The sequence below is a fragment of the Triticum dicoccoides genome, chromosome 7A, assembly GCF_002162155.2.
Source record: "Triticum dicoccoides isolate Atlit2015 ecotype Zavitan chromosome 7A, WEW_v2.0, whole genome shotgun sequence".
NCBI classification, from domain to species: Eukaryota; Viridiplantae; Streptophyta; class Magnoliopsida; order Poales; family Poaceae; genus Triticum; species Triticum dicoccoides.
Window position 1 is genome coordinate 417424004 of NC_041392.1, and position 12968 is coordinate 417436971.

A 12968-nucleotide genomic window follows, 5' to 3' on the forward strand; every position below is an offset into this window, starting at 1 on the left:
GCCGGCCTCCGCCGCGGCCCCTCGCTGGCCGCCGCCCGTGCTCGGCCTCCGCGCGGGCGCCATCACGCCCCGGCGCTCGTAACCGTAGCACCCAGCGCCCGCTCCCCCTGTGCCCGATAAGGCCTTAGGCCACTGACCGAACGGCCCCAGCCCCAGAACGTTTATAAAAAAAAGAATTAAAAATAAATAAATAAATAATAATTACATTAATTAATCAGTAAGTGAATTAATTAAGTTAATTAATCATATTTAATTAATCTAATTAACTAGTTAGTTTAATTAAATAGTAATTAGTTTAACTAAGACCTAATTAACCTAAACAGTGTATGACAGGTGGGTCCCACTGGACCCACATGTCAGTTTGAGCCAGTCAACTCTGTTGACTGCTGATGTCAGCATGACGTCATGCTGATGTCATAAATACATCTTCGAATTAATTTAAATAATTAATTAAATACCAGAAATTATTAAAATCTTTAGAAAATCATATCTTTTAATCCGTAACTCGGATTAAATTATTTTCAACATGAAAGTTGCTCAGAACGACGAGACGAATCCGGATACGCAACCCGTTCGTCCGCCACACACCCCTAACATATCAAACTCGCAACTTTCCCCCTCCGGCTCCTCTGCCCGAAAACACGGAACACCGGGAATACTTTCCCGGGTGATTTCCCCCTTCGCCAGCATCACCTCTTACTGCGTTAGGACACACCTAGCACCGCTCTTTGTCATGTCTTGCGTCGTCTTGCTTATGTTTGCACTGTATTTATTGTTTCTTCCCCCTCTTCTCTTCGGTAGACTACGAGACCGACGCTGCTGTTGACCAGTTCGACTACGGAGTTGACGACTCCTCTCTCTTGCCAGAGCAACCAGGCAAGCCCCCCCCCCTTGATCACCAGATATCGCCTATTCTATTCTATACTGCTTGCATTAGAGTAGTGTAGCATGTTACTGCTTTCCGTTAATCCTATTCTGATGCATAGCCTGTCATTGCTGCTACAGTCATTGATACCTTACCCGCAATCCTAAATGCTTAGTATAGGATGCTAGTGTTCCATCAGTGACCCTACACTCTTGTCCGTCTGCCATGCTATACTACTGGGCTGTGTTCACTTCGGGAGGTGATCACGGGCATATACTATATACTTTACACTGTTACATTACCAGTGATACTGTTCGGAGTTGGGGGCTGAAAGGACAGGTGGCTCCATCCCGGTAGAGGTGGGCCTGGGTTCCCGACGGTCCCCGACGGTTACTTTGTGGCGGAGCGACAGGGCAGGTTGAGACCACCTAGGAGACAGGTGGGCCTGGCCCTGTTTGGCGTTCGCGGATATTTAACACGCTTAACGAGATCTTGGTATTTGATCTGAGTTGGCTACGAGCCTATACGCACTAACCATCTACGTGGGAGTAGTTATGGGTATCCCGGCGTCGTGGTATCAGCCGAAGCACTTCAGACGTCAGCGACGGAGCGGCGCGCGCCGAATTGGACTGGAACGCCACTAGGCTAGGTCTGCTTTCGGCCGCCCTCGCAACGTGCAGGTGTGCTATGGGCGATGGGCCCAGACCCCTGTGCGCTTAGGTTTAGACCGGCGTGCTGGCCTCTCTGTGTTGCCTAGGTGGGGCTGCGACGTGTTGATCTTCCGCGGCCGGGCATGACCCAGGAAAGTGTGTCCGGCCAAATGGGATCAAGCGTGTTGGGCTATGTGGTGCACCCCTGCAGGGAAGTTAATCTATTCGAATAGCCGTGATCTTCGGTAACAGGACGACTTGGAGTTGTACCTTGACCTTATGACAACTAGAACCGGATACTTAATAAAACACACCCTTCCAAGTTCCACAGACAACCCGGTGATCGCTTTTCTACAGGGCGACGAGGAGAGGATCGCCGGGTAGGATTATGCTATGCGATGCTTCTTGGAGTTGCTACTTGGAGTTGCTACTTGGAGATGCTACTTGGAGGACTTCAATCTACTCTCTTCTACATGCTGCAAGACGGAGGCTGCCAGAAGCGTAGTCTTCGACAGGATTAGCTATCCCCCTTTTATTCTGGCATTCTGCAGTTCAGTCCACCTATATGGCCCTTTACACATATCCCCATGCATATGTAGTGTAGCTCCTTGCTTGCGAGTACTTTGGATGAGTACTCACGGTTGCTTTTCTCCCTCTTTTCCCCCTTTCCCTTCTACCTGGTTGTCGCAACCAGATGCTGGAGCCCTGGAGCCAGACGCCACCGTCGACGACGACTACTACCCCGGAGGTGCCTACTACTACGTGCAGCCCGCTGACGACGACCAGGAGTAGTTTAGGAGGATCCCAGGCAGGAGGCCTGCGCCTCTTTCGATCTGTATCCCAGTTTGTGCTAGCCTTCTTAAGGCAAACTTGTTTAACTTATGTCTGTACTCAGATATTGTTGCTTCCGCTGACTCATCTATGATCGAGCACTTGTATTCGAGCCCTCGAGGCCCTGGCTTGTATTATGATGCTTGTATGACTTATTTATGTTTTAGAGTTGTGTTGTGATATCTTCCCGTGAGTCCCTGATCTTGATCGTACACATTTGCGTGCATGATTAGTGTACGATTGAATCGGGGGCGTCACAAAATGTCACACGGCGTTTACCGGAGTCCTGATAGCTTGCTACAGCCCGGCTACACTCGCTGTTCACCGGCATGTGCATTGCTGGGTCATGTATGCATGTTCCTGTAAGTTTGTGCCACCTTGGGTTTACGACTAGTCATGTTGGTCCGGGTTCTCTGTCATATCGATGCTAGCGACACAGTCATATATGTGAGTCAAAAGGCGCAAACGGTCTCGATCTATGTAAGGCCGCAGTCGTGAGAATACCATGTTTATGGTCGCAAAGTGATATGATGTGTTACATGCTAAATCGGTATGACTTAGAATTGGGGTCATGACAATAAGTTAAATGCCTAGAGCACAAGGCAAACCTAGAGAGGCTCTTTTTGGTAAATCACCACTAGCGTTTTCTGCACTACTGAAAGCCAAAGGTAAGCCAAACCAATTCCAACGTGTCCTCTAGCTATACATGAGTGTGTGACGACGTGAGGGACAGAGATAGGGCATGTTTGGTTCCTTGCATAGCCTTACGCTGCATCGTATCTACCATCCGGGCTGAGTCTAGCCTGGCTAAGCTGATGCAAAAAACAGCTGAGATGTATGTTTGGTTGTGTGCATGCTGTGAGGCAGGCTCATGTGAGATTTTGTTTGCTAGGTTGTATAAGAAATGCAGCAACGTACTTTCTCAAAGCACAACGGTGAGTGAATTCTTTCAGTCCAAGCCGACACCAACGCGTGATCTGCGTGAGCTCCTGCACCACCAGCGCTGCATGACGCCGCTGCGATGGCGGACGGTCGTGCCAAGCCGGCGCAGGCGCGCCTCCCCATCTGAAGCAGGCCCTGCAAAGAACACGCCGACGGGCAAAGGAGCACGAACGTTCGGCGGCGGGATCACAACGAACGATGGAGCTCGGATCGGTGGAGAAAGAGGGAGCTCGGATGGCGAGGTTGAGGTGGACAAGCGAGCTTGGCCTAGCGGCACGATGCGAGAGGGAGCTCCCAGCGGCGGCAATTGGTTTTTATTTGATGCGATCTGACGAGGAAAGAGAGATACGGCAGGTTACAGTGGCACTTTCGAAGTAATTCTATAAAACAATAGGGCCAGTCTCACGTACTGTTTCGTTTTAAGTCAGACGCGCGGGTGCAGGCGCATGCATCAACGAAACGCTCGATTCCTGCGTTCCTCGGAGCCTGGCTGAGGGGCCTCATTATGCATCAATCGAGCCAGGCTAAAGAGACCGCACAAGAACCAAACGAGCCGAGTATTACATGCCAGATGCGAGCCAGGTGCGAACCACCCATCCAAACATGCCCATAAAGAAGTAGTTCCCTTCCCACATGGAACCCACGTAAAACAAAGTTGCCCGAATGCACAAAACCAAAAATGGCACAACGCTTGGATCAAGGGCTAACACTTCATCAGGATGAGAATATAATTCGGTCATGGAAATTTAGGCGGTCGATTTAACTAGCGAAACATGTATAATAAGCTAAGAAAATTTTAAGTTCAGAAACTTTATTCAACAAAGAATGTAGAGATATAAATTTATATGGCATATACTTTATCCGTACGGAATTATTTGTTGCAGAAATGAATGTATCTAGATGTATTTTAGTTTTAGATACATCCATATTCAAGACAAGTAATTCCGAACGGAGGAAGTACAAGACATGTTCCGCTAGACCTGAAGACCCTTGGTCCGGCTTATACTCCTATCGGGACGGAGGAGTACAATAAGCCCCAACTTGCACCATTAAACTAATGCCTCCACTTGCATGCATAAGCATCAACGTTCTATACATATCATCCTTCTGTCTGAAGAAAAGCGCTCTAGCATCACTTCCGTCCATTGTATGTATGCAATGGACATGTGGACCCTCCTAACTGCCAGACCCCATATGCTAGTGACATATACACAAGACTAAATTAGCCATCTCGCTCTGTGCAAGCACCCCTTTTTCTTTCTTCTTGAAAAGGTAGCTCATGTTTTATATTTCCTCTTCGGCCATCTCCAAAGACCACTAGCCTGCTAGCCTATCCCTTTCTCATCTTCCTTTGCCGTCACTTGCTCTCTCCATCCATCTCCTCTCTCCTCAACTCATTGGGTTCCATCTTCTCCTCCTCCCTCCTGCACCTCCACTCTCTCCGCCCCCCTAAAATATTTAGCCCACATGAGAAAGCAACATCAACAAGGATAAACAACCACAAATATCATTAGGAAGGAAAAGAACACCTCGCCTCAGCTGCTTTCTTTTCTTCCCACCCCACACATCCCAAAAAGCAAAACCTCATTCTTTACTCTCCTCCAAGAAAACAAGCACCACAAACCCTACACAAACGCACACACTCTCTTCTTCCGATCCTCTTCCTCCGATCCGGCCTATTATCATCATCACAAGCACCACTTCTTATCTTGCATCTCCAATTTCTTAATATTACCGGTACTGTTATCTAGCCATTATTTTTACTCTTTTTAATGGTACTATACTCCCTACTTACTTATAATTAGCTCTTCTTCTACCCTAGAAAATGGCAGGACTGGATTTGGGAACCAACTCCTACCTCCACCATCACCAGCAGCTTCACCTCCGTCACGATGACGGTGCCGGAGGATCCGACGACGGCCAGGACGCGCTCTCGCCGGGCGGAGGGGGAGGGAGCGCAGCCGCAGGGGCTGGGATAGGCGGCAGCGAGGTCGTGGGGCGCCGCCCACGCGGCCGGCCGCCCGGATCCAAGAACAAGCCCAAGCCGCCAGTGATCATCACAAGGGAGAGCGCCAACGCGCTCAGGGCGCACATCCTCGAGGTTGCCGCGGGGTGCGACGTCTTCGAGGCGCTTACCGCCTATGCGCGTCGTCGGCAGCGCGGCGTCTGTGTACTATCCGCGGCGGGGACCGTCACGAACGTGACTCTCCGGCAGCCACAGTCTGCCCAGAGTGGGCCAGCTTCGCCGGCGGTGGCCACACTCCACGGAAGGTTCGAGATACTGTCCCTTGCCGGCTCTTTCCTCCCGCCTCCGGCGCCTCCAGGGGCCACCAGCCTCTCGGCCTTCCTAGCAGGAGGGCAGGGTCAGGTGGTCGGTGGGAGCGTTGCCGGTGCGCTCGTCGCGGCAGGGCCGGTGGTCGTCGTTGCCTCGTCGTTCAGCAACGTGGCGTACGAGAGACTGCCGCTGGAGGACGGCGACGAGGTGGTGCCTACACCGCCACCTGCGGGGAGCGACCAGGCCGGCGGTGGCATGCCGTTCGGTGTTGATCCGTCGGGGGGCTCGGCAGGAGCTGGGCTCCAGTTCTTCAACCTGCCGATGGGCATGCCGCCAATGCCCGTGGACGGGCACAACGGCTGGCCGGGCGCTGCCGGTGGCGTCGAGCGGCCGCCGTTCTCGTGACGGATCTTGGCCGGCGGTGAGGACAGCAGGTGCGTCCGAGGACACGGACATGTACAACAACAGTTAGCCTCTACTTCTTATCACGGTCGATCGATTATCTCTTTTTCATTGTGATGAAGGAAATCTCCTGATATTTTTTGCGTTAACCTGATAAATTTGGTTGGTGTTAGTTTGCTGGTCCCTGTTTGTTTAATTGGAATATATGTTGCGAGAACGTGCACTCATAAATTCACCAATTTAAATTAGTATTGTTGTTCATTCTTGGAATGGTTTGATGATGAGTTAAATTTTCGCATGACGCTGCAACACATGATCGTTCTTATAGTGCTAACGGCCAGCTCAACATTCTTGTTTTTTAATTCAAACTTCTACTTGTTTGATTTGGTTGAACATATACAATACAAGCAGCTAGATCCATCGATTGGATGTCAGTTTTGCTACTATCCATTCATTTGGAGATGAGTTTTTTTTTTTTTTTGCTTCTTAATGCTTGGACTTGGTTTTCCTGTCATTTGTTGACTGAGATTGTTGCTATATGTCTCGCATCTGGATGTTTACAATGAATAATGGTCTCAGGTGTGTGTTTCTACAACGAATCCCAGCTTAATCATTTCCTTGTATTACTTTTTTTGCGGAGTCCTTATATTACTTATTTACTCTAGATCTCTCTAATATTGTTCTTAATTAGCCAATTAGCAAAGTAGAGCTATATACAAGTTCCTATTCCCTGATCCTCCTTGTCTTCAAATTAACCAGGGTTCGAGAAAGCAATGTGTGATAGAATTAGTATTATGATGAAGTTTGCCCGAAGCAAAAGAAAAGATTTCTTCTTACTTAATTCATGTTTTCCTTAGACACTGGGGAAAGAGCTAACAGCTGGGGTAGAACATTGCTTCCTTTTTGCACTTTAAGCTTGATTTCTCCAAAAGAAAGGTACTAGGGTCACAGCTAGATTAGCTAATCAGTGTGCAAAGAACGAAGAAGAGGTTTACTTCATGTATGCATGCACTCTTCTCTATCTAAACATCTACACATGTAAACTAGCTTAGGGGGGAGGGGAGGGGATATATCCAATTAATGGAGCCGACAAACCAAAAGCACACAAATACAGTCACATTGTAATGTTTGATAACTATGTCACATCTAGATGTGTTCTAAACAGACTGAATATGAAAAGCTTATCACCACGTTATAATTAGTTACGATTGTAATGCATCTTAATTCTAGAAAAGTTTGGGTCATCAGGCTACCCATAATTGAAGTATCACATGAAGTATCATGTATGCCAACTAACCAATTTCGTCAACGTGACATAAAATTTAATGATAGAAGAGATGATTGAATATGATATATGACAATAAATAAGGTTATCTATTATACGAACATATAAAATTATGCATTATGTACATAGTATCATACACTACCCTAGTATTATATGCATATACTTTCCATTGCGGACAGCCTCGGGTAACTCAATGAGTACTTACTTCATAATTCGTTTGATTGGTGTTCAGGGGGACTAAAATATACGGAAACAAATTAATGCATGTGTAGCTCAGCAAGGGCCATATGCACAGAGTTCATTTAAAATGAACAGTACATAACTGCATGTTTTTATAAAAGGAGTACATAACTACATAACAGCATGCATTTATTAGGGTTTCTAGTTGATTCACGTGGGCATGGAAGGAGCTTATCTAGACTCCTTAATTTTCATCGCTCACCTCACGGCAAGTACCCCCTCCGACTTCAAAATAACACATATACTTCTTTTTCTAAACTCAACTGGTGTAATGTTTGACCAAGTTTGCAGGAAAAATATTAATAATTATAATACATTATACATAGTATGAAAATAGATTTGTCGTGCAATTTTTTTTGATAAAGGGTGAATTTTATTAATTCAGAATGGAGCATCAAGAGGATACAAACACAATGAGTACACACTCGAGTTCTGCATAGGTAGAATGCACACAGCCAACATCAACACACACAAAAAAAATCGTCAGCAAATAGCAAAGTCAAATAAGACCAAAGCTACGCATAGACGATGAAAAAGAATCCTAAAACGATCATATCAACAAGCTATAACAAAGACCATATCCACACCAACCAATTCAATAACAACACACAGACGATGAAATTCTTCAACAGCAACGCCTTCAGGAAGGGAGCAACGCTCATGCGTCATCGTCACCGGATCCAACCATCAAAGGCAAGAATCTAGGTTTTCACCCTGAAGAACGAGTTCAAGTAAAACCGAGCAATGCCTTCAACAAAGTAACAACATAATATCGCCATTGCCAGGTATAATCAACTCGGGTCATACCTAGGCTTTCACCCCGGATCTGAAGACCGGAAGCTCGAGTAGCACGACCGTCGACATCACACATGTGTTGTGACCACCACTTTTCCGCGATCCCAGCAACAAAATGCGATATGCATCAACGCTGCTGCACCACCAGCCCTCTACGTGAAGCCGTCTTTTATAGTTTGCATCTCACCATTGAAGTAAACCATCGAATCTGAAGGAAGAAACCTTCACAATGACCTTTCGATGGCCACCGCAAGAGAGAGCCCCGCACAGGCCGCCAGCCTAGGGACCGACATGGCCGGAACCAGGACGTGAAAAGCAAATCACCATCACCGAAGCCTTGCTGGCCAGACAGTGCCGTCACTTGAGGATCGCCATGGGGAATCTGTACCGCCATCAAGAAACAGTCCCACAGCAGGCCTGTTCGGACCCGCCACAATCGATCCCAAGATCCGTCCATGGCGCTACCCACGCAGCCACCATGTCCGCCGTCGCTGCAGAAGAGACCCGGGGCCGCCGCCCCGGCGCCCGCGCTCCTCCGTGAGCAAGCCCCACAGCCGGAGCCCTACCGAGCCGCAGCCCACACATGCCCAGATCGCGCTCTGTACCACCCGTGTCACCTCGCCTCGCGCTGAGCACCACAACACCGGCAAGGACGAGAGGTTCCACGAGTAGCTGTCGATCTGATGCGCTGCGCAGCCGCTGCATCGGCCACCGCCATGTACGCCGCGCACCCAACACCAGGGCCGCACCGGAGGAAGCCCGCCGCCGCCGGCCGCCGGCAGGCTTTGCCTAGCGGCATAAGCCAGCGGCGGCGAGGAGGAGATGTAGAGGAGGGAGTTCCGGCGGCGGAGATCTGGTTCCGCCCGTGCGGGCGACGCGGGCATCAGTTTTTCTCTCAAGCCGGCGCTAGTCGTTCAATGATAGTAATTTGGTATTGTAATTTTTCATAGTTTTCCTACGAATTTTGTTAATTTTGTACCGTTTGACTTGAGACAAAATGTATAGATCTTCTATTTTTTTAGAAAAAGAGGAAGACCTCCGACCTCTACATCTCGATGATGCATGCAACCACTTTATTAATTATTCACAAAAACTTTACAAAGTAATACATCAGTAAGTCTGAAGCCACCATCTTGACAACATCTGACGCTACTCATATCCACTTGATGAATGGGTGTCGATAGTCCGAGCCGAATACCAAATAGACCTCACACCAAAGCCTAACATCTAAAACCGGAGGCCCCAACCAAGCCACATTGTCAGGTCTGGGCACACATCGGTCAGGCGCACTCTTAGAGGCCGCCGCCACCGTCTTCCACCGATCCATCTTCAGAGCAGGTAATGACGCATCGACCTTGCCAGACCTTCTGTCGACGTCACTACGACGCCAGATGGCACCATCCTCCTGCGCGAGTCTGGCAACACGCATCGGAAGCCGAGACTCCACTGTGCGAAGCCCCGAGATCATCGTCGTCGATGCGAAGGAGGTAACACCACTCCACCTTTGACCCCTTCCAGTCAGCACCTGCTCCAAAGTGATGCCCATAGGAGGGAAAATGACATCAAAGATGCCGTCATCGTCCGAGCCAAAAAGCCCCAGATCTAGGGTTCCCCCGGGGCGTGGTTCCGCAACATGCAACAATGACGCCTCAAGAAGGGAATGACGTCACAGATTCCGCCATCGTTGTTCGCGATAGTAGTCGACGTGATTTTCATCGGAAGTCGCGTCACCCCGCTCTTGCAGCTGACTGGAACCGAACGGAGCCTCGCTGTGAAGACGAAAGCCGCCGTCAGCACACCGGCAGAGGGCCTCCATCCATCCCTCGTCGGTCCCTCCGCACGTTGCGGGCTAGCCAAGACCGCGCCGCGACGGATCTGGACCGCGGCCACCGCCGCCACCCAACACCAGATCAGGCAAGCCAAGCAACCCACCGGCCATGGGGAACTAGCCTTCGCCGCACGCCAGGGTCGCCACCCTAACCGAGCTAGGTGAAGACGCAGACGCCATCACGAGATCGATCCGGGCAACAAGGCCTGAATCCCTCATGGCCGGCCCCGGTCAGCTACATAGAACCTCCTCGCCACGCTAATGAGAGGTCTACCACCAGATCCACCGCGCCGGCTTCAACCACCTCTCCGGGACCGGGCCGCGCCATCCAGGGCAACGCGTCGCCGCGAGGAGAGAGTGCCAGACCGCAGCCTGCGAAGGCAAGGGACGTGGCGGCGGCGGCTAGGGTTCACTAGTGTCGTCCCCCTGGAGAGCGACGCGAGCGACGGGTTCATAGGTCCTCTGTTTGGAATAGGAGTCCTAGCTAAATGATGGATGCGCCGAACTATGATAGATGAACTGACTAGTACTCGTATTTTTTTTGAAGCGACTTTCTTTCTGAAGGCATGACATGACTGTTTTGGAATCTTTGCGATGCCTCCCCCCAAATGGTGTGCATGCATTCCTAGAATGAGCAAAACTATGCATGCTTTCCCACTGTACAACACAACTACTATAGTAGAATATCGGCTCTCTAGTCCATGCCACGCAGTACTATGTCATCTCTACTGCGTCTCTCTCAAACTTCACTTCGATTCGATTCAACGGTGTCATTTCATGAGCTACATGTGTCCTTCGTTCCATTTCTGTCCTTTTTGTGCGTGTCTCATCGATCGATGGAGTTTGTTACAGGTCGTAGCCCTTTTTATCATTGCTGCATGTGTTTTAATTTTAGTTCTCTCTGAAAGATCACATATAATCCACCCGCAAAAAAAAAAGATCGCGTATAATCAACTAAAACTAATTTTTATCCTGCTGGAACTTCAACAAGCCGGAAACAACCCAGTATTACTCATAGTAACTGTATGTTTATTAGTATTACTCATATTAACTGTATGTATATCATTTCATGCACGTGCATATATAGAACAAATCAATTGCACCACTACCATCTGCAGTACCTTTTTTTGGCAACACAAACCCTCAAAGAGGGTTTTAGATTTTATTGCAGTACTATTGATGTTGTATGTTGGTCTACACATGTTAGACCTCTCAGGGCACTTAGAGCATGTACAGCCGCGATGGGCAAATCCGGCCCCTCAAACGTCCGCGGACGTGTCCGTGCGCTGACCGGGCACGCCTTATATTTACCACTCTACATCTGTGTATCTCATATTCGCCACCCTATATCCATACTACATATGCAACGTTGAGCTACTCTACGTGATCAAACAACGAACAACAAAAATTGGCTGCAAATGAACACAAGATCGGCTGTAAACGGGGATTAACAAACTTTGCAACATCCAAAAGATCATCTTAGTTCGTCACCGGACAAGTTCTTAAACTTCTACAACTAAACACGATATAAACATATGAGGAGAGGGCGGGATCACCACTTCCACGCCGGGCCTTTGCCCTTCCGGTCGCCGACGCAGTTGCAGGCGTTCGTGGCTGGTGGAGGGTCTTAGTTATCTGAGAAGGAGGTGCAGCTGTCGCTATCATTGGAGTCGAAGAGGACGATGAGCCCCTTCATCCGATGGACCACCCTGTCTTGCTCCCGCTTCAACTTGGCGACCTGAGCTGCCTCCGTCGTTGCCTCCTTCGCCTCGCGCTCCAACTACTCAATGGCAAGCCGGAGCGCCTTGTCGTTCTTCCGTCGGAGGCGGCGAGCGTTTGTCTTCTTTGTCATGAGGGACCGACGGTAGACCCATATAAGGAGCCGCTCCTCCTTGTCAGGTTGCTCCACCTGCAGCCCGCGGAGGCGGCGCCCGGGCTGCTTCGCCGCGTCCCACTCCCATGCCTGTTGCCTATCACGGCGCGCACCTCCGGTTCTGGAGCGTGCGTGCGGGCCAGCTGTGTGGGCACTAGCACCCACCACTACCTGCATGGAGGAGCTGCCAGCAGGGGAAGCAGACGACGCAGGGGGCGGTGCAGACTGCGTGGTCCTGGATGGGATCGCAATCGGAGAGGACAGTGCTATAGAGAGTGATCTAGGGTTCGGAGCGAGGTGCCCGGATTGGACATTTTGTAGGGCAGCTATGGGGTCGGTGGTTGGCCGGGCCTGTCAGGCGGGCACGCCCGGGCATGCCTGGGCCACCCCATATCCGCCCAAGATTTTGGAATAAATAAAAATATAAAAGAAATACCAGAGGGGCCACCCAGGTGCCCAGGGCACGCCCTGGTTGGTTGTGGGGCCCCTGGCCAGCCTCTGGTGCCCATCGTCTGATAGATAATCCCATTTTCCCTAGAAAAAAAATAAGGAGAGGACTTTCGGGACAGAGCGCCATCGTCTCGAGGGGGGAACTTGGGAAAGAGCACTTTTGCTCTCTGGCGGAGCGATTTCGCCGGGTACACTTCCATCCGGGAGGGCGAAATCGAGGCCGCCGTCGTCATCACCAACAACCCTCTCATCATGGAAGGACCAATCTTCATCAACATCTTCACCAGCACCATCTCATTTCAAACCCTAGATCACCTCTTGTATTCAATCTTTGGTTCAAAACCTCAGATTGGTACATGTCGGTTGCTAGTAGTGTTGATTACATCTTGTAGTTGATGCTAGTTGGCTTATTTGGTGGAAGATCATATGTTCAGATCCATTATGCTATTCAATACCCCTCTGATCTTGGACATGAATATGATGTGTGAGCAGTTACTTTTGTTCTTGATGACATGGGAGAAGTCTTGTCACA

The 12968-nt window shown here is 49.6% G+C and overlaps 1 protein-coding gene across 1 annotated transcript; it reads left to right on the forward strand.

Annotated features, from left to right (window-relative positions):
- Positions 1 to 4603: 4603 nt before the first annotated feature.
- On the forward strand, positions 4604 to 6335 carry LOC119327776 (AT-hook motif nuclear-localized protein 23-like). The gene is made up of 2 exons (XM_037600869.1): positions 4604 to 5025; positions 5111 to 6335. The coding sequence occupies exon 2, from the start codon at positions 5114 to 5116 to the stop codon at positions 5966 to 5968; it is 855 nt and encodes a 284-aa protein (XP_037456766.1). The 5' UTR covers positions 4604 to 5025; positions 5111 to 5113; the 3' UTR covers positions 5969 to 6335.
- The last annotated feature ends 6633 nt before the right edge of the window (positions 6336 to 12968 follow it).